The 21,922-nt window shown below is 40.3% G+C and overlaps 1 protein-coding gene across 1 annotated transcript in view; it reads left to right on the plus strand.

The window, feature by feature from the left end:
* Positions 1-21,922, plus strand: part of nadka (NAD kinase a) — a 51,676-nt gene that overhangs the window by 11,159 nt on the left and 18,595 nt on the right. The window contains 1 exon segment of the mRNA XM_055165696.1: positions 8,350-8,433. Coding sequence (XP_055021671.1) covers positions 8,350-8,433 — 84 coding nt within the window.

Here is a 21,922-nt window from a genome sequence, read left to right on the forward strand (position 1 = left end):
CTCGTTAACCAAGTCACACGATTTAGAGGCTTAGGTTTGGTCTTAACTGGAGTTTTAGGCTCAAGTTCAAAATCATTTAAAGGGACGATAAAACGAGATTTTCTGATCTGGTCTAATGTCGTTTCCTCGTCACAAACAGACCTGGACTTGTGTTGGTTTCATTCACACGTGTTTTATGGTAGTCCTGGTTTAGACCTACTTTAGTGCTGGTTTAGACCTGGTTTAGTCCTGGTTTAGACCTGGGTTAGTCCTGCGTTAGTTCTGGTTTAGTCTTTAGTCCTACTGGGTTTTTAGACCTGGTTTAGTTTTAGACCTGGTTTTAGTCCTTTAGTCCTGGTTGTTTAGTCCTGGTTTAGACCTGGTTTAGTCCTGGGTTTAGACCTGGTTTAGACCTGGTTTAGTCCTGGTTTAGACCTGGTTTAGTCCTGGTTTAGACCTGGTTTTAGTCCTGGTTTAGGTTTAGACCTGGTTTAGTCCTGCTTTAGTCTTGTGGTAGTCCTGGTTTAGACCTGGTTTAGTCCTGGGTTTAGACCTGGTTTAGTCTTGTGGTAGTCCTGGTTTAGTCCTGGTTTAGTTTTGTGTAAAACACAATTGTCACATAATTTTTTTTTTGATAAAAGTTTATGATCGACACTGAGCATTTTTACGAAGTCAAAATCCACATTTTTTAGATTTTACTGGACAAATCCTCACAGAAAAGTTGAGCCCACAACAGTTTTTCACTTCGTCTACAGATTTATTACACATTTCATCATAAATTATACTTTTTGTGACACTCAAATATTATTTTAAGGTTAGAAAACTGTTTTTTTTTCCATCCTTCTGAACAGACAAACAAAGTAAATAAGATTTGTACCTTGGAAATTCAAAATTGTTGCTTATTATTTTGTTATAATGTCATAAAACCATTAGTTGCTCAAGAGTTAATTATTGTAAATATATTATGTTGCTTCATTTTGTCTCCATTTCCAAATTTTGAACATTCTGATAAAAGATCTAAAGAATCTATAGTTCTTTTTTTTTTTTTAAGAAAGGTGCATTGTGTAACTTTCCCGGTGGAGCCTTCGTCAAACGCTTTTCTTCATGGAGATTTTTTTTTTTTTTTGCTTTGTCTGGAATGTTCCACAGTATGGCATTAAACCTTTCTAACTTCACGGAGACCAAACCAGACCAAGTCACAGGTCAGATCTGTGGAGAGGCGACCCCGCTCACAGTCAGAATGTTTTTTTTTTTTCCCCAAGGCATTTTTGAGCCGTAAAACCACCTGTAATTAAATTTAAAGTTTAAGGTAGAGCTGTTTAATGTCACACTGTGGAACATTCCAGGCCGAGCAACGACATTACCATAGAAACAAGCAGGTGACAGACCCTCAAAAAGTTACATAGTGCATCTTTAAGACTGTAATTCTATTTTTCTTTTTGTTTTTCACTGTCATGTTTGAGGAACTGTGTCTGGAGTCTTTTGTTTCTCTGTTCCAGGAAGCAGTTCCATTGTTCAGCTTCATTGTCTTTACATTTTTACCCTCTGAGCGACACACACGCCTCACAGACACAACGTTCCGGGTTTGATTCCCGCCCCGGCTTTCCCAAAACCCAAAACACACGCGCATAAACGTAGATCAAATCAAATCCTCCAGCTGAAGTCCTGACCAAGACGAGCTGGAGACCTGGAGACGGGTCCACGAGCCGCGCTGCTCCTGAGCCGGGATTTACACCGGGAACGTCGACGGAGCTGTGGGGACGAATTATGTTTAAAATCACAATCAGTGTTGGGGAGTAACAGATTACATGTACCGGAGTTAAGTAATCAGAGTACAAATTATGAGTAACTGTATTCAGTTACAGTTACTGTTTCAGTGAGTGGTAATTGGATTACAGTTACTTTGCTGAAGTAAATGGATTACACAGCGGGATTTTCCTGTTTTCACATTTTGGGCTAAACCAGGACTAAACCAGGACTAAAACTAGGACTAAAACTAAATGACTAAAACCATGGACTAAAAGGACTAGGTCTAAACCAGGACTAAACCAGGTAAACTAAAAACTAGGACTAAAACCAGAACTAAAACCAGGGGACTAAACCCAGGACTAAACCCAGGACTAACCAGGACTAAACCCTAGGACTAAACCAGGACTAAACCAGGACTGGACTAAACCAGGACTAAACCAGGAACTAAAAACTAGGACTAAAACTAGGACTAAAAACTAAAGGTACTAAAAACTAGGACTAATAAACCAGAACTAAAACGGACTAAACTAAAACTAGGACTAAAACTAGTAATAAAACTAGTAATAAACCAGGTCTAAACCAGGACTAAACCAGAACTAAAACCAGGACTAAACGAGACTTGGGCTCAACAGCCAATTTGAAGAGAACAAACAAAAATTTTCAGGATGTGGTTGATTCATTCATGTAGTTTTAAAAAACATGACAATATCAAGTAATCCAAAGTATTCAGATTACATTACTCACTTTAAGTAATTTAATGGATTCTGTTACAAACTACATTTTGGTGTGTGTAATCTGTAATCTGTAGGGGATTACATTTTAAAAGTAACACTCCCAACACTGATCACAATACAAAGGTTGACCACGAGAGAGACGATGTTTTGCAGCGATAACGAGTCGTATCTGTGGTGAAGCTCCTCGCTTTGAGGCGTGGGAAGCAACAAAAAAAAAAAAAAACAAGACGTTAAATGAAATAAATTAAATGAGGTTTAATTAATAGGGTTGTAAAAGGTAAATTAACAAAACAGACTAAAATATACAGAGAATACTCTAAACTAGGGATGGGCATGATTAATCGATTAATCGATAATTGATCATTTAAGAATTTCATCGATTACGTAAATTTTAATCGACAAACCGAATGTAGGTTGGAATTAAACACATTATGATGTCAAACGGGCTGATGTGGCTCTAGAGTCGATTATGTTTATATGTCGTAAAGTTGAATTTATTTATGCAGATTAGTAGTGCAGACTAGGGATGGGCATTCGGTGAAATTTTCTTAATCGATCGTCGGAAGAATTAATTATTAATGATTAATCGATTATCGATTAATCATTAACGTATTTATATTAAAATGATCATCATTATTATTACTATCTGCACTACTAATCTGCATAAATAAATTCAACTTTACGACATATAAACCGTAACGACTCTAGATCCACATCAGCTGTTTGACATTATAATGTGTTTAATTTCAGTTTTGTTCAAATCTCACAGAAACAAAACTTAAAACCACATCACTAATTTACATAAACTAAGTGAAGATAAAACTCCAGCTCTTGTGTCGCTGATGTGGTTCAACTTGTGTTGGATTAAAAGACATGACTCAGGTGAATACAGGTCAGTGTGACCAGATTTGTGTTTGTCAAAACCAGGACAGCGTACGGGGGGAGGGGGGCGGGGCCTCGTCATCCACATTGAGCGACTCTCACCTGGTAAAACTTTTTCCCACTGGACACAGAAACATATGTGCTGCTTTATACACTGTGCACATGGACTCACACTTGTCCCGAACGGAAAGCGTGGACTTTCTTATACAAGTCATCGTTGCACATCATTCGCATTTGCACTTCATTACGCTGCAGACTGACCCACTGTTTGTGTCTCGCTCCTTCTGATGCAGAGACACATGTACACACCTGTTTGGTCACATTACACTACACACAACAACCTACATTCAGTTTGTCGATTAAAATGAGCGTAATCGATGAAATTCTTAATGATCAATTATCGATTAATCGACTAATCATGCCCATCCCTAGTGCAGATAGTAATAATAATGATAATCATTTTAATATAAAAACGTTAATGATTAATCGATCGTTAAATCTTCCGACGATCGATTAAGAAAATTTCATCGAACGCCCGTCCCTACTTTAAACAAACAAACAAAACAACAGATGAGTTTTGTGCCACAAACGGGTGACGCAGACTTACACAAACGAGTGGTTAGACTAAGGGACACAGACAAAACTAAAACACAAATTCCCCAAATTAAACCACTTAAGCCCACAAACAGAATCGAGTGACCAAAAAAAAAAAAAAAAAAGGCACAAAATAGAACTAAACTACAGAACTAAACTACAGAACTAAACTACAGAACTAAACTACAGAACTAAACTACAGAACTACACACACGAACACAAACACAAAATGGCAAACAGCCCCGAACAGGTGCTGGGAATTTCCTTAAATAAAGGGGAGGAGTCTGGAGGTGAGGCGGGATTGGCCAGGTGTAGAGGTAATCCACCAATCAGGGACCAGGGCTCTCACAGCAGGATTCCAGGCGGAACAATAAAGAAAGTAAAACACACACAAAACAAATCACAGACCTGGAGGGCTCGGGGCCGTAACACTCACCATTTCACTTTGTTCGTCTGCTCCTCGCGTCTTTTCCTTCAGAAGTTGTTCTTGTAAAGTTTCTGTCTGATGTCGTGAAGTGTTTTATATTCCTCCTCCTCCGCGCCTGTAAACTTTCTGTGTCCATCACGAGTCGTTCTCCGAGCTCCTGATGATGACTGTAGCGGTTTTAGAGAGCGTGTTTTGACACAGTGCTTATGTCCTGTCTCGCCTCTGCTAAAAATCGGAAGTCGGCCTAAATCTCGCCGATATGGGCCGATATTTCATGTGGGCTTGTTATACCTCGTTATAAATCTTAGACTCTCTACATTATGTTGATTTAATCCAATTTACAGACAGATAAATGTTCAACTATGTGGCTCCGCATCAGTGTTTATGTGTGGAGTCATTTGTCTGTGTGTGTCGTACTGTCCCTGAACACACCACAGAGTCACGTCACTCACATGTGTTTGTTATGACCAAAAACGCATTTGGGTTTGGTCAAGTGGTAACGGAGGGAAACGGGGGCAGATTTTTGACATTCAAATGTCTCTTATTCAGAAACTAGAGGGACTATTGAAATAAGTAAAGTATCAGAATGTAGGAAAGAGTTACACTCCAACAGGGTCAAGTTAAACCTGTGAGATTCTTTCAAGTTGTTGACAAAAAAATTTTAAAAACTCATGTCGGTAACGGAGGGAATGAAATATGCAGCACTTTTTGGGCAATAAATCCAAACAGTGATAACTCTTGGTTCTCACTTACATATCCTTAACAAACTGGTTTGAATATTTGCTTCATATAGTTTTCTACCATATGGTACAAGATTAGGTTGAAAAACCTCTTACTTTTTGACTCATGAGATTTTTTATTAAGAAATGTCATGGTAACGGAGGGAAAAGTAATGGAGGGAAAATTGTACAAACAAGTAGAAGGTGCAGGATTTTACATCAATTTGTCAGTTTTTTCTTCTGAAAACTTTAATATTACTTCAAAATGAAAGGAAACTATTTCTATAAAATATGTCAGTCCTTCCAAGAACATTTTTATCATTTTAAATACATAAAAAAAAAAAATCATGTACCTTCATCAACAGTTCAAAGATGGAATAACACAAGATATGATGAAATACATCCATTTATTTACATGATTTTTGGGTTTTTGAAATTTGGGAAATAATTTTTGTTCCATGTTTCATACATGGTCTGTTTAAAACATATGGAACTTTAGAACCAAAAATGGTCCAGAAAAAAGGTCAACAGTTTGATAAACTAGAGTACATATGTATCTGTTCAATACATTTTTATATCAGATGAATTAACTTGAATTTTTGGCCTTGATGTTTACTTCTGCTTGACCGGGCCCATATTTGACCTTGGTGACCTTGACCGGTTTCAACCTGTAACATCCAGTGTGCCTGGTTATGTGTGTGCCAACTTGTGTGATGATTGGGTGAATATGGTTCAGAAATTGCCGAAATTGCCGCTCCTTTATAACGACGTGACCTTTCAATTGACCCGTGTGACCTCAAATGACCTCGAATCGTCACCAGACTTTTCTTTCGGCCTCGGGCTCGAGGACTTGACCCACGTACCAAATTTTGTGACAATCGGTCCATAAAAGGCAGAATTATCCCGAGTGGACACACACACACACACACACACACACACACACACACACACACACACACACACACACATACACACACACACACACACACACACAGACACACACACACACACACACACACACACACACACACACACACACACATACACACACACACACACACACACACACACACACACAGACACACACACACACACACACACACAGGACACACACACACACACACACACACACACACACACAGACACACACACACACACACACAGACACATACACACACACACACACACACACACACACAGACACACACACACACACAGACACACACACACACACACACACACACACACACACACACACACACACACACACACACACACAGACACACACACACACACACACACACAACACACACACACACACACACACACACACACACACACACACACACACACACACACACACACACACACACACACACACACACACACACACACACACACACACAACACACACACACACACACACCACACACACACACACACACACACACATACACACACACACACACACACACACACACACACACACACACACACACACACACACACACACACACACACAGACACACACACAGGGTGAATACAAAACCTGGTCAAACCTTTTACAGACGATTGTCACAAAAACGATTTACAGTGTTACTCATTCACTCCAGACCCGGTGGTGATGCTGACTACTGTTGTAGCCACAGCTGCTCTGGGGCAGACTGACGGAAGCGCGGCTGCCAATCTGCACCATGTCCGACCACCATCACTCACACACACAATATTTTCTTACTAAACAATGTGGATGAAGAAGAGTTTTTGTGACTGGCTCCTCCTGTGGCTCCTGATTTTCAAGTTCTGTTCTGTTCTGTTCAAGTTCCTGGTTCAAGCTTATGGTAGTCCTGGTTTAGTCCTGGTTTAGACCTGGTTTAGACCTGGTTAACTCTCGTGGTAATCCTTGTTTAGACCTGATTTAGTCCAGGTTTTGACTTGGTTAAATCTTCTGGTCGTCCTTGTTTAGAGCTGGTTTAGTCTTAAGGTAGTTCTGTTTTAGTCCCGGTTTAGACCTGGTTTAGACCTGGTTTAGTCCTGGTTTAGACCTGGTTTAGACCTGGTTAATACATGTGGTAGTCCTGGTTTAGAACAGGTTTAGACCTGGTTTAAACCTGGTTTAGTCTTAAGGTAGATCTGGTTTAGTCCTGGTTTAGGCCTGGTTAGACCTGGTTTAGACCTGGTTTAGACCTGGTTTAGACCTGGTTTAGTCCTGGTTTAGTCCTGGTTTAGACCTGGTTTAGACCTGGTTTAGACCTGGTTTAGTCCTGGTTTAGACCTGGTTTAGTTTTAGTCCTGGTTTAGACCTGGTTTAGACCTGGTTTAGACCTGGTTTAGTCCTGGTTTAGTCCTGGTTTAGACCTGGTTTAGACCTGGTTTTAGACCTGGTTTAGTCCTGGTTTAGTCCTGGTTTAGTCCTGGTTTAGACCTGGTTTAGACCTGGTTTAGACCTGGTTTAGTCCTGGTTTAGTCCTGGTTTAGACCTGGTTTTAGACCTGGTTTTAGTCCTGGTTTAGTCCTGGTTTAGTCCTGGTTTAGACCTGGTTTAGTCCTGGTTTAGACCTGGTTTAGTCCTGGTTTAGTCCTGGTTTAGACCTGGTTTAGACCTGGTTTAGTCCTGGTTTAGTCCTGGTTTAGACCTGGTTTAGTCCTGGTTTAGACCTGGTTTAGTCCTGGTTTAGTCCTGGTTTAGACCTGGTTTAGTCCTGGTTTAGACCTGGTTTAGTCCTGGTTTAGACCTGGTTTAGTCCTGGTTTAGACCTGGTTTTAGACCTGGTTTAGACCTGGTTTAGTCCTGGTTTAGACCTGGTTTAGACCTGGTTTAGTCCTGGTTTAGTCCTGGTTTAGACCTGGTTTAGACCTGGTTAACTCTTGTGGTCGTCCTACTTTAGACCCGGATTAGCCACAGCTGCCCTGGGGCAAACTGACGGAAGCGCGGCTGCCAGCCCATCTGCTCCACCACCAACCAACACCATCACTCACGCACACACTCCACTCTCATACTAGGCAATGTGGGTGAAGTGTCTTGCCTAAGGACACAACAACAGTTTTTTGTGACTTGGCGCCTCCTGTGGCTCCTGATTTTCCCAGTGGTCTCCGGTCCAAGTCCAGACCAGGACCTCTGAGCCTCTGAGATGTGACGGGATCAGACTTGGACGAGCCTCGCGTGTTTGTGTCTGACGGATGTTTTCTGTTTTTGCAGCCCTCGTGTTTGTGTTTTCACGGTTTCTAACAGTTGTGCGTCTCTGTTTGTGTGTTTGTGTGTTTTCAGGAGGACTCAGTGGCTCCATGGCCCCAGCCCCGTCACCACCTTCGGCCCCAAGGCGTGTATGCTCCAGAACCCCCAGGCTGTCATGTGAGTACAAAACACACACACACAACAACACACACACACACACACACACAACAACACACACACACACTGTTTACTGATCTGTGTTATAATGTCATGTTTTTAGGTTCTTTTTTACGGAAGCCGACAGGGGTCACAACAAACGCAAACGCCGCAGCAAATACAAATGCGACGACACAACAAAAAGCCACAACACACCAAAAAAAAGCCACAACACACAAAAAAAGCCACAACACACCAACAAAAGCCACAACACACCAAAAAAAAGCCACAACACACCAACAAAAGCCACAACACACCAAAAAAAGCCACAACACATAAAAAAAAAGCCACAAGGGAAATGACCGCGGGACTCTAGTTTAATGCAAACGCCGCAACAAATACAAATGCCACGACACAAACGCAAAAGCCGCAACACATTAAAAAGCCGCAACACAACAAAAAGCCACAACACACCAAAAAAAGCCACAACACACCAAAAAGCCACAACACACCAAAAAGCCACAACACAACAAAAAGCCACAACACAACAAAAAAAAGCCACAACACCAAAAAAAAGCCACAACACAACAAAAAAAAAGCCACAACACAACAAAAAAAAAGCCACAACACAAAAAAAAAGCCACAACGGAAGTGACCGCAGGACTCTAGTTTAATGCAAACGCCGCAACACAAACGCAAAAGCCACAACACATTAAAAAGCCACAACACTTCAAAAAACCACAACGGAAGTGACCGCGGGACTCTATTTTCCGACGGACCGATTAAGCTACAAGTGAAGAAGAAGAAGAACTACAACATGAAACGAATAATGATAAAACAATAAATTACTTTGACTTACGTTTCCAACTTCTCCGTTCCTTTACTTTTCACGTTGTAGTTCTTCTTCTTCACTTGCCGCTTGATCGGTCCGTCGGAAAATAGAGTCCCGCGGTCACTTCCGTTGTGACTTTTTAATGTGTTGCGGCTTTTTAATGAGTTGCGGCTTTTGCGTTTGTGTTGTGGCGTTTGTATTTGTTGCGCCGTTTGCATCAAAATAGAGTCTCGCGGGAATTTCCGTTGTGGCTTTTTTTGGTGTGTTGTGGCTTTTTGTTGTGTTGTCGCATTTGTCGCGGCGTTTGCGTTTTGTTGTGACCCCTCTTGGCTTACGTACTTTTTTCAGACCAAGGGTTTGTTTTCATCCCTCACAGTTTGTTCTGCTCCCTGCGCTCTTCCTCAGAGTCACGTGATGTTTCTGTGACGTGTCGCTCAGCTGATTTAAAACAGGTTTTGGTGCAGGACGACAGCGCCACCTGCAGTCCCACTTCCTCAGGACAGATCCCAGGTGTGTGAGAAAAAAAAAAAGCCCCTCATCCCGTGGACACGTTTCCATGTTTCGATTTGCTTCTTTAATCCAGCCAGACACGTCACAGCGACATCACGAGACTCTGAGGAAGAGCGCCGTGTCACGCATGAAAACAAAACTCTTGGTCTGAGAAAAAAATAACCTAATAACATAAATTATTGGAAGACCAAATGAGCCTCTTCTGGACTCTGTTATGATGTCATTTCCTCATCACAAACAGACCTGGAGTTGTGTTTTTCAGTGTTTTTACAGAAGGAATTATTGTGTTTCAGAGCAATACAAACAGCTGTAATGAATAAATGCTAGATGAATGTGATTAAAGCAATAACATCTCCATAGAGACAAGCAGGTAGTGGACACTTAACCAGAAAAGTTGCACAATGCATCTTTAAAGAGACATTAAACACCCTCCCGAAGCTTTACATAAGCAAAATCAGAAAAATCCTCCAGAGTGGGCGGTGCTCAGCGGGTGTGGGCCAGTCTCTGGAGTGATGATTGACAGCCCACCGACAGCCACAACAATCCAGGTCGGGGCGGGGCTGAGAGGGGCTCCTCACGTCCCGCCCGTAGACGCCGGTGTCTGCGCTCGTCACGTAATAACCTCTAACCTCTAAGTCTGACTCGTTGACGCCGTTAGTCCAGCACAAAAATTCAAATGTCCTGACCGTAGTTGATCCTAAAGAGGCCGATACAGACACGACTTTGCCCCAAAAAGTCACATGTTTAATAAATATGTACGAAAATACCAAAATAAATCCAGGGACAGAGATACACTTCTGTTTTAGACACATTTACACAGAGAGCCAGGAGAAAAAAAGTGATTTTGGTGTTTTGTCGCCCTTTAAAATGAGGCTTTGTCTGTATGTTTCGAGCAGCTGAAAAATAAAACTCTGTGCTGGAGATTGAACACTGATCACTGAACAACCCCCCCCAATATTATTTAATATGAGTCCAATTCTGGGCCTCAAAAACCCCGGGGCCTTCGGACAACAGACTCTTTTTCTTCCCCGTCTACTGCCCTGGGAGTAGCAGTAACAGCAGTAGAATTAGTAGCAGTAGTACCATTAGTTTTACTGCTACTGCTGCTACTAGTAACAGTAGTAGTAGTAGTAGTAGTAGTAGTAGTAGTAGTAGTAGTAGTAGTAGTAGTAGTAGTAGTAGTAGTAGTAGTAGTAGTAGTAGTAGTAGTAGTAGTAGTAGTAGGAGGAGGAGGAGGAGGAGGAGGAGGAGGAGGAGGAGTAGGAGTAGTAGTAGTAATAGTAGTAGTAATAGTAGTAGTAGGAGTAGTAGTAGTAGTAGTAGTAGTAGTAGGAGTAGTAGGAGTAGTAGTAATAGGAGTAGTAGGAGTAGTAGGAGTAATAGTAATAGTAGTAGTAGGAGTAGTAGGAGTAGTAATAGTAAGTAGTAGGAGTAAGTAGTAGTAGTAGTAAGTAGTAGGAGTAATAGTAGTAGTAGTAGGAGGAGGAGTAATAGTAGTAGTAGTAGTAAGAGTAAGAGTAGTAGTAGGAGTAATACGAAGTAGTAGTAGGAGAAGTAGTAGAGGTAGTAGTAGTAGTAGGAGTAGTAGTAGGAGTAAGTAGTAGTAGGAGTAGGAGTAATAGTAGTAGTAGGAGTAGTAGTAGTAGGAGTAGGAGTAGTAGTAGTAGTAAGTAGTAGTAGTAGGAGTAATAGTAGTAAGTAGGAGTAGTAGAGTAGTAGTAGTAGTAGTAGGAGTAATAGTAGTAGTAGTAGTAGTAGAGTAGTAGGAGTAGTAGGTAGTAGTAGTAAGAGTAAGAGAGTAGTAGTAATAGTAGTAGTAGTAGTAGTAGTAAGTAGGAGTAGTAGGAGTAATAGTAGTAGTAGTAGTAGTAGTAGTAGTAGTAGTAGTAGTAGAGAGTAGAGGAGTAGTAGAGTAATAGTAGTAGTAGTAGTAGTAAGAGTAAGAGGAGTAGTAGGAGTAATAGTAAGTAGTAGTAGTAGTAGTAGTAGTAAGAGTAGTAGTAGTAGTAGTAGTAGTATAGTAGTAGTAGTAGTAGTAGTAATAGTAGTAGTAGTAGTAAGAGTAAGAGGAGTAGTAGGAGTAATAGTAGTAGTAGTAGTAGTAAGAGTAAGAGGAGTAGTAGGAGTAATAGTAGTAGTAGTAGTAGTAAGAGTAAGAGGAGTAGTAGGAGTAATAGTAGTAGTAGTAGTAGTAGTAAGAGTAAGTAGGTAGTAGTAGGAGTAATAGTAGTAGTAGTAGTAGTAGTAGTAAGTAGGAGTAGTAGGAGTAATAGTAGTAGTAGTAGTAGTAAGTAGTAAGAGGAGTAGTAGGAGTAATAGTAGTAGTAGTAGTAAGAGTAAGAGGAGTAGTAGGAGTAATAGTAGTAGTAGTAGTAAGTAAGTAGTAGTAATAGTAGTAGTAGTAGTAGTAAGAGTAGTAGGAGTAGTAGTAGTAATAGTAGTAGTAGTAGGAGTAGTAATAGTAGTAGAGTAGGAGTAATAGTAGTAGTAGTAGTAAGAGTAAGAGGAGTAGTAGGAGTAATAGTAGTAGTAGTAGTAGTAAGAGTAAGAGGAGTAGTAGGAGTAATAGTAGTAGTAGTAGTAGTAAGAGTAAGAGGAGTAGTAGGAGTAATAGTAGTAGTAGTAAGAGTAAGAGGAGTAGTAGGAGTAATAGTAGTAGTAGTAGTAGTAAGAGTAAGAGGAGTAGTAGAAGTAATAGTAGTAGTAGTAGGAGTAGTAATAGTAGTAGGAGTAGGAGTAATAGTATTAGTAGTAGTGTACTGGTTCAAAATAATGGTGAGTAGTGTGTGTGTGCGTGTGTTTGTGTGTGTGTGTGTGTGTGTGTGTGTGTTGTGTGTGTGTTGTGTGTGCTCCGTGTGTGTGTGTTTGTGTGTGTGTGTGTTTGTTGTGAGACTCTGTTCCTCCTTCAGCTCAGTGCAGTTTGTGTGAGGAGCTCTGGCTCTGCTCTAATCACTGTTATTACACACAGCAGGACATGAACACAAACACACACACAAACACACACACACGGAGCAACACACACACACACACACACACACACACACACACACACACACACAACACACACACACACGGAGCAACACAACACACACACAAACACACACACACACACACACAAACACACACACAAACACACACACACGGAGCAACACACACACACAAACACACACACAGAGCAACACACACACACAAACACACACACAGGGAAAAAAAGACACTCCCGAAGTCCCAAAGGTCCCAGGTCACTTCATCACAACAACCTGTGAAGTAAAAATACTGAAAATCAGATTCAAATCGAGTCTAAAACAATAGTAGATAAGTAGATATTCATTCTTGTTTCTATGGAGACGTCACTGCTGTGTCTGGAATGTTCCACAGTGTGACTTTAATCAGTTCTACTTTACATTTATTCAGTTACAGGTGCAGGTTTTACAGCTCAAAAATACCTCGAAAAACAAACATTCTGACTGTGAGCGGGGGCGCCTCTCCACAGACCTGACCTGTAACTTGGTCTGGTTTGGTTTCCATGATGACAGAAAGGTTTAATGCCACACTTGTCACTTTTATATGAGAGCTTTAATACTGAATACAAATATTTTAATAAAAAAATAAATTCTGCTTTAAATAGACCACGTAAACACTTAATTCCTGATAAAAATGATTATTAAGTGGGTGGTTTATTCTGATTTTAAAGCCAAATTCATTTATTCCTCGATCATGTAGACGTTTCTTCTTCTTAAAAATAGTTCTGGTCGTTCAGCGCTAAGAGAACCTTTTATGTGGAAAAGCGCTGTATAAAAATGTGACCACATATGACACAAAATTGACTCTTGTGAGCTTGAAGTTGTGTTATAAAAAACTAACCAGGAGTTGTGTTTTGTTTCATTCACACATGTTTGAGTAACACTTTAAGATTAAAATGCTCTGTTCCACCTTGTGATGTCACGAAGCAAGTATTTTCCAAGTGAACAGCTCATTTTATCTTTAGTTCAGTAGAGTTTGGCAATTCCAGAGCTGAAATCATCCAAACGATTCTCCTGAAGATGTGTGGAGTTTAAAAACACAGTGAAGTAGGGCTGTACAAAAATGTAAATATCAGTATATCGTATCGTTTAAAGGTTGTATGGAGGATTTTTTTTGTTTTTGTTTTTTGTTTCAAATTGTCAGTGATAGATTATAGAGATGCAGTAGCCTTGTAATTATGATGACCAAAAAAAAGAGAATAATAATTCATCAACTCTGGACGTGGTGGGGCTAAACATTTGCCAATAGATAACGACACTGCCTCGTTATCTGTGAGCTGACAGGCTGTCAATCAAACTCCCTACGTTTCTAGTGTAACTGACTTGCCTGCGCGCCGCCGTTACGTGGTTTACGTACGACTGTCACACAGTCCACAGACGCAAGACGCACAGACGCTGTTTACTCCACCAACGCAACAGTTTTAGCGGCTTTTTTGACCTATATCTTCCTCGCAGTTCGCACAAAGTTTGTTGCGATGGCGACAAGAATCCAGGAGCAGTTCGCCCCAAAACAAAGTCCATTTTTGAGGTCGCTGAAAGAAGAAGACAAGGGGAAAAGCAGCGAAACCAAACTAAGGTGATTCTTGGAGATTCATTCCAGCGATGGCGCGACTGAAGCAGACGAAGGGTCTAAAGACTGAAGCACTGGTCCACAAATTACTCCTGGACAGGAAACTTCTGCTTATTATGAAAATGTACTTTACTTCCAAGAGTTAGACAAACGTTTTTCAGGACACGAATGCGATATCCTATGTCTGAAAACTTAATTTTCAAGGCAAAGAAAGAGTCTGCTTGCTGCTGCATGTTGTAGTAGTAGCTAGTTCATTCGCACGGAATCTCTCTCTTGGAAAATCCTCTATACAACCTTTAATGTGATGATGCAGTATCGATATCATGGGCTGCTGTATCGATATATTGCCAAGAGGATTTTTTGTTGTATTTTACTACATTATTTTGTTACAGCTACAGTTTTCAGTTCAGAGGAAGAAAAGGCCGATGTCACCTAGTGCCTCCGCTCAGTTTCATTTTTCTCCAGCGACTAGTTCAGGAATCAGAAAACACTAGAACAATTTTGGTCCGGGGACCGTATCCAACCTACTTTGATCCCAAATGGCCGGATCAGAAAACTCATGTCATATAAACCCCAAAAATAACAATAAGTTCAAATATTTGTGCACAGAAACACAAATCTATTACAGAAATCTTTTTTAACTGATGAAATCTTTCTTTTACAAAATATTATAATATTATGAACAACCTGAAACTTTAAGAAAAATTCTATTTCAACACAATGTTTTAACATGAACTTGTATAAATAGGCATAAGTCAATTTTTGTTGTAAAATCCTGCACTCGGCTCCACTTTTCTCATGTTGGACATTTTTCTGATGAGGGTGTCACGGTCAACAGTCAAAACGATCGTCCTTTAAGAGCGTTTGGAAAGAGACAAGTCTTCATTTGTGCTGCTCTGGTGGGAGGGGCCACGTACAGAGACGCTGGAGACGCTGCTGTGATAAACACCACAGAAAATTAACAAGATTTTAATAGAAAATATAATTCAAATATTTTAGAAAATCAGCCAAGGGCCAGATTAAATCCAGCCCTCGGGCAATATGTTTGACACCCCTGATCTAGATGGTTTGCAAGAACCCCGGAAGTTGTAGACCACGCACCGACCAATCAGCTGTGAGTTGTAGTTGAAGTCATGACGTCAAACTGGTGGCGTCTGTCTGTGTCCCTTTTGTGGAACAGCACAACAGTAAACAAAGCGTCGAGATGAATGTAGACGAAGACAGACATTCTGTGTTGGCGACGATTCCCCAGATCGAGGATTTAAAGCCGGAACAAAGAGAATGTTTGGTGAATTTGGTTATTATTTGGTTATAATGTTTGGTTATTGTCCTCCTTCCAACGGGATTTGCTGCATTACATACGTCACGACCAAACAGCAGCGACTGGTTAAATAAAAAAGTATCCGCGTACCGTCGAGCGAATGAATCCTAATGCTGCGAGGTCACACGGTTTCCATGAAATGAAACCATCTGATGAATCAGGCTAAGAAACTCGTTTATACAACACATTCCACATTTGCTTGATTTTTTTTGATGATTAAAACGGGCGTGTTTCATTTTAAGTTTGCACAAGATGTGGTTTAACAAAGACTTTTAGTGTCACTGCCACGATTTAGCCTTTATTTTTTACTCAACCGTACTGAATCGATTTGAAATATACCGTATTGAATCGAAAGCTCACTGTATCGGCAACTTCTTAATGATACCAGCCCTATTATTCTGTCTGCATCTGTAAACCTCAAAATGCTCTGTTCCACTTTGTGATGTCACGAAGCTGCAGTTTTTAAGTGAACAGCTTCTTTTACTTTTAGTTCAGTAGAGATCGACAAATCCATTGCTGCAACGATTCATATGATTCTACTGAAGGTGTTTGGAGTTTAAAAACACAGTGGAGAGTTTCCTGTATTACCACTTAATGACATCACAAGGTGTTTTAGTTTGAGAGAAGAACCTAAATCTGCAGGGTTTGTGTGTTAAATGTGTAAATAAAACAAAACACAACTCCAGGTCTGTTTGTGATGAGGAAACAATATTAAACACTGCAAAAAAGCTTGATGAAAATGTAAGATATAAACACTTAAATAGTGAGATTATCTGTCCATGGTCGATGTAAAATAGATAATAAATCTGAAAACAAGATGAAAAACCTGATGTAAGTTTTAAAATATTTGCCAGATCAGAGAAATTTGCAGAGTAACGTCAGAAAAATAGTGTAACATGAGCTGTTTAAGTGTGGCTGTAGTTCTTCCCGCTCGAGTGCAGGAGCTTTGCACTTTCACACAAACACAAACACAGTTGAGTCGCACTTCCGTCCAAGTGTGACGCTGCACATCTTTTGTCCGGGCTCTGGAGCAGGTTTGTTTGTCTCACCGGTGGATTTACCTGTCCAGTGACATAACCACGGCTTAACCCTGCGCCCAATCACTGAGCTCGCTTGTGCAGGAGGGGGCGGAGCTACGGGCAGAGGGCGGGGCTTGTGTCATAGTAAGAGCCGTGTTAATCTTCAGCAGGGAGAGAGAGAGAGAGAGTGAGTGAGCCGAGGCAGCACGGGGAGGATGACTCTCACGACGCTTGTCAAATCTGCTTCTTTATAGCAACTTCAGGCTGTTTTTTTTTTTTTTTTTTTGGAGCTGCTTGTTGTTTTTTGAGAGTTGTGCGTCGGGTTTTTTGGGTTTGCTCCGACCTGGCAACCGCGATGTCTCTGAGTGACAGTGCCGGAGCTGGGAGGCAGACATAGTGCCGCTATGTGCCCCGCGCAGGACGCCCTCCGGGGCTGCACCATGAGCCGGCGCACGGCCAACTGGTAGGAGAACTTTCACACTTTAACATTTGGCACAAGTTTTTGAGCGCTCAGACCCTCGCTGCTTCGTTTAAGGCAGGAGAAGTGGGCCACATGAAAAACAGATAATATTGTGGAGGGTCGGACCAAGATGCTTAACTCAGTTCTGCGTAATATTAATTGTATTTCTTTATAAAAAACAGTAGCTTTTACGAGTTTACGTTATGATAAAGCAATGAAAAAGTGCAGCTGCTTTACAAAAACATCATTTAAAAACACTTCTAAAATAAAAGAAACACAGCTTTAGTCCATAAGGTAAAATTATAAAATATTAGGGATGTAATGCCCAAAATATCGAGATATCGTATCGTCAAAAGTGTCAATAATATCATTGGCTGTCACAATATATCAAATTATTCATGGTTTTATAGTAGCAACAGCTTATAAACATTAGAAACTACATATCCCATGATGCATTTCAGCGCAGACAACATGAAGAAACATGTTTATTACTTGAATTCTTGAAGTAATTCACACCGAAATATTAATATGAAGGTATTTTAAAAGCAAAAAATTGTCCTATCTATAATTATACCAGCCTCTTCATAATATCACAATAAATATCTGTACTGAAAGATTTGTATATCGTTACATCTGTACAAAATGTGTTTATTTTGTAACTCCAAATTATCTTAAAGAGGCTGGTCAGAGTCAAACAAAGAGCCGTATGTGTCCCCGGAGTTGGACAATTCCCAGGTCTGGTCTCAGGGCTGATGGGAAATCTGGACTGGACTTGAGTCAGTCACGGCAGAGTTTCATCTGTTAAAGGTTCGATATTACACAAAATTGACCTTCGTGAGCTTTAAGTCATGTCACAATGAGGGTGGGCTGTCACGATATACCGAATTACAAAATCCTTCGCTTAAAACAGTATAAACATCAGAAACTACATATCCCATGATGCATTTCAGCGCAGACAACATGACGAAATATGTTTTTGACTTGAATTCTTGGGATTATGACGGAAATAATTCACACATGGGAAATTTGGGCTGGATTTGAGTCAGTCACGGCAGAGTTTCATCTGTTTTAAGTCATGTTATAATTAAGGGTGTGCAAAAATATCGAAATACTGTTTTATCGTACCATTTAATGTGATGGTACAGTATCGATATCGTGGGCTGCTGTATCGATATATCACCAAGAGTATTTTTTTTGTGTGTATTTTACTGAATTATTTTGTGAAAAAGCTACAATTGTGTTGCTTGTTTGGAGAAAAACTTAATGCTGTACATTTTTATTTTTATTATCACAGCCATGATTTAGCCTTTGCTTTTCACTGAACCGTATCGAATCGATCGTATTGACTCGTATCGAATCGACTGTGCGCTGTGTTGAAAAACGTATCGTATCGTGGCCTTTGTGTCGAGTTCTGTATCGTATCGGCAGCTTCTTAATGATACCCAGCCCTAATTTACGGAAGCCGAGAGGGGTCACAACAAACGCAAACACTGCAACAAATACAAATGCGACAACACAAACGCAAATGCCGTAACACATTAAAAAGCCACAACACATTAAAAAGCCACAACACATTAAAATGCCACAACACATTAAAAAGCCACAACGGAAGTGACCACGGGATTCCATTTTAATGCAAACATTGCAACAAATACAAACGCAAATGCCGCAATACATTAGAAAGCCACAACACATTAAAAAGCCACAACACATTAAAAAGCCACAACACATTAAAAAGCCACAACACATTAAAAAGCCACAACACATTAAAAAGCCACAACACATTAAAAAGCCACAACACATTAAAAAGCCACAACACATTAAAAAGCCACAACACAAACACAAATGCCACAACACATTAAAAAGCCACAACACATCAAAAAGCCACAACACATTAAAAAGCCACAACACATTAAAAGCCACAACACATTAAAATGCCACAACACATTAAAAAGCCACAACACATTAAAAAGCCACAACCTAAGTGACCGCAGGACTCTATTTTAATGCAAATGCCGCAACAAATACAAACGCCACAACACATTAGAAAGCCACAACACACAAAAAAGCCACAGCGGAAGTGACCACGGGACTCTATTTTCCAATGGACCGATCAAGCGGCAAGTGAAGAAGAAGAACTACAACGTGAAACGAATAATGATAAAACAATAAATTACTTTTACTTACGTTTTCCAACTTCTCCGTTCCTTTACTTTTCACGTTGTAGTTCTTTTCTTCTTCACTTGGCGCCTGATCGGTCTGTCGGAAAATAGAGTCCCGCGGTCACTTCCGTTGTGACTTTTTTGTTGTGTTGTTGCATTGGTATTTTTTGCGGCGTTTGCATTTGTTGCGACCCCTCTCGGGTTCCATACTAATTGCCACATGACATCACAAGGTAAAATGGTGATGAGGAAACAACATTATTAGTATTTTGTTAGAATTCGTTCGCTCGACCCCTTTCCCCCTTTTGTTTTGCTTAATCCTTCCAGACCTAAGGGTAATTTTAGTACATTTGTCCTCGCCTGGATTTTTTTCTTAATTTTGCATTTAAAACTTCCAATTTTACCCCCTAATGAAGTGTTATACATCGTCTTTTTCAGTACAACCTGTTATTTCACAATCTGCGGCTGTAGTTGTGTCATGTGGCTGTAATAAAAACTACACGAACAGAAATACAAATGAAAAAAAGAAAAGAAAATTCACAGTCTTTCATACAAAACACAGCAAACATGTATAAACAACTTTTTGGACATAAAAAAAAAGCTTAATTTAGGGCCTTAGCTACAAAAGTGCAAGATATTAAGTCTGTAAATAAACTACAAATATCCTTATTGCCTCAAAATAAAAAAAAGAGCCATGACTTTCCTGGCGTCAGCCGTGGAATCAGCTGGAGTCAGGTCCAGGGCTCAGAGCCACATCACTTCCTGCGTTTCCATGGAGTTTATTACATTTGGATTTGGACATTTGGACTGAAATAGACCTGAAAATAAAAATAGCAACGGATGCACAATTACACAGACCAAGATGTGTAATTTGACATTTATTTGAGAAATCTCTGCACTTGTTCTGAACTGAGCTCAGAGCATCGACCATTTTGACTCACTACACTCTCTGGCAAAGTTTGGGCCGATCAAAATGGACGGAGCAGATGAGTTTGGAGAAAAACAAAGTTCCTACTGGACACTCGTTTTTCCCTACGTCATCGCGCAGTAAGTGATGTAGGATAATGCTGGAAATATGCTCAGAAAGACACAACTCTCTAGCCAGGCTGGTGCCACCTAGTGCCTCCACTAAATTTCATTTCTCTCCAGCGACTAGATCAGGAATCAGAAAACACTAGACCACACATGTCAAACTCAGGCCCGGGGGCCAAATTGGGCCCACAATATAATTATATTTGGCCTGTGAGATCATATCAAATCTGTATTAGAGCTGCTCGCCAGCTACAGATCGACTATAGAGACGTTATTTATTTAAAATGTTGTTATTATTTTTATATTATACTTGTTCTAGATTCAGTGTTTAAGCTAAATTATTATTAAACATTTATTTTAATAAGAAAAGGTTTATCAGGCATATCTCGAAAGAAGAGCAGATGATGTTGAAATCTTTAAATAAATATTTAGTTTGGCCCATGTTTGGTCCCAGTTTTAAATTTTGGCCTCTGTGAATTTGAGTTTGACTCTCCTGAACTAGATGGTTTGCAAAAACCCCGGAAGTTGTAGACGGCGCACTGACCAATCAGCTGTGAGCTGTGAGTCTGTCTGTGTCCCTTTTGTGGAACAGCACAACGGTAAACAAAGCGTCGAAATGGATGTAAACAGAAGGATTTAAAGCCTGAACAAAGACAATGTTTGGTGAATTTTATCAAGAGGAAAGACGTTTTTGTCCTTCTTCCTACGGGATTTGGAGCATTTCATACGTCACGACCAAACAGCAGCGATTGGTTAAATAAAAAAAAGTACCTGTCAACCTCTGAGCGAACGAATCCTAACGCTGCGAGGTCACACGGTTTCCACCAAGTGAAACCGGCTCATGAATCAGGCTAGGAACTCTCAGCTTTTTAAGTAAAAAAAATAATACGTTTCTATCTTTTAAGGTTGGAAAGTTCTGCACAGTTTAATCAAAAACATTTCCCGGTGTTGTTTACGATACCATCAATCTGGAAGGGTTAAAGCCACGCTGTGTAACTTTTTACCCCAAAAACCTACAGAAATAAAAGCATAAATAGATTAAACCTGTCCACGATGAGGGGGGACGACTAATCACAAGGTGGATCAGAGCGTTTATTTGTTTTGGACGTGTAGACAGACAAATAATAAAAGTTCAAACATGTGTCAATGAAACAAAACACAAAACTGCAACTCTGTGTTTGACGTTTTAACGTGACTAAACGCTCACAAGAGTCACTTTTGTGTAATATAATGCCATAGTTGGGAACATTCCAAACAAAACAATAGTGCACCTTTAACCTTGAAGACTTAATATGAATAATAAAAGTGAGCAGAGCTGAGTGTGGGCAGAGGCAGGACCAGAGGCAGAGTCAGGGGCAGGACCAGAGGCAGGACCAGAGGCAGAGTCAGGGGCAGGACCAGGGCCGATCGCACTTTTCCACAGTCATCGTGAGTGTTTAAACTGGAGCCGGTATCAAACTCACCATGACGTTTTGGTGATTTGAACAACAAGATGTCCAGAGTCCACCAGGTTTTCTGTGTAAAAGCGCCCCACCCTGTAGTTCAGACTCTACAAACATGTCTGTGTGTGTCAGATTATGT

This window comes from Boleophthalmus pectinirostris, unplaced genomic scaffold (assembly GCF_026225935.1).
Source record: "Boleophthalmus pectinirostris isolate CB_2022bp ecotype Guang Dong unplaced genomic scaffold, ASM2622593v1 HiC_scaffold_8, whole genome shotgun sequence".
In the NCBI taxonomy this organism is placed as follows: domain Eukaryota; kingdom Metazoa; phylum Chordata; class Actinopteri; order Gobiiformes; family Gobiidae; genus Boleophthalmus; species Boleophthalmus pectinirostris.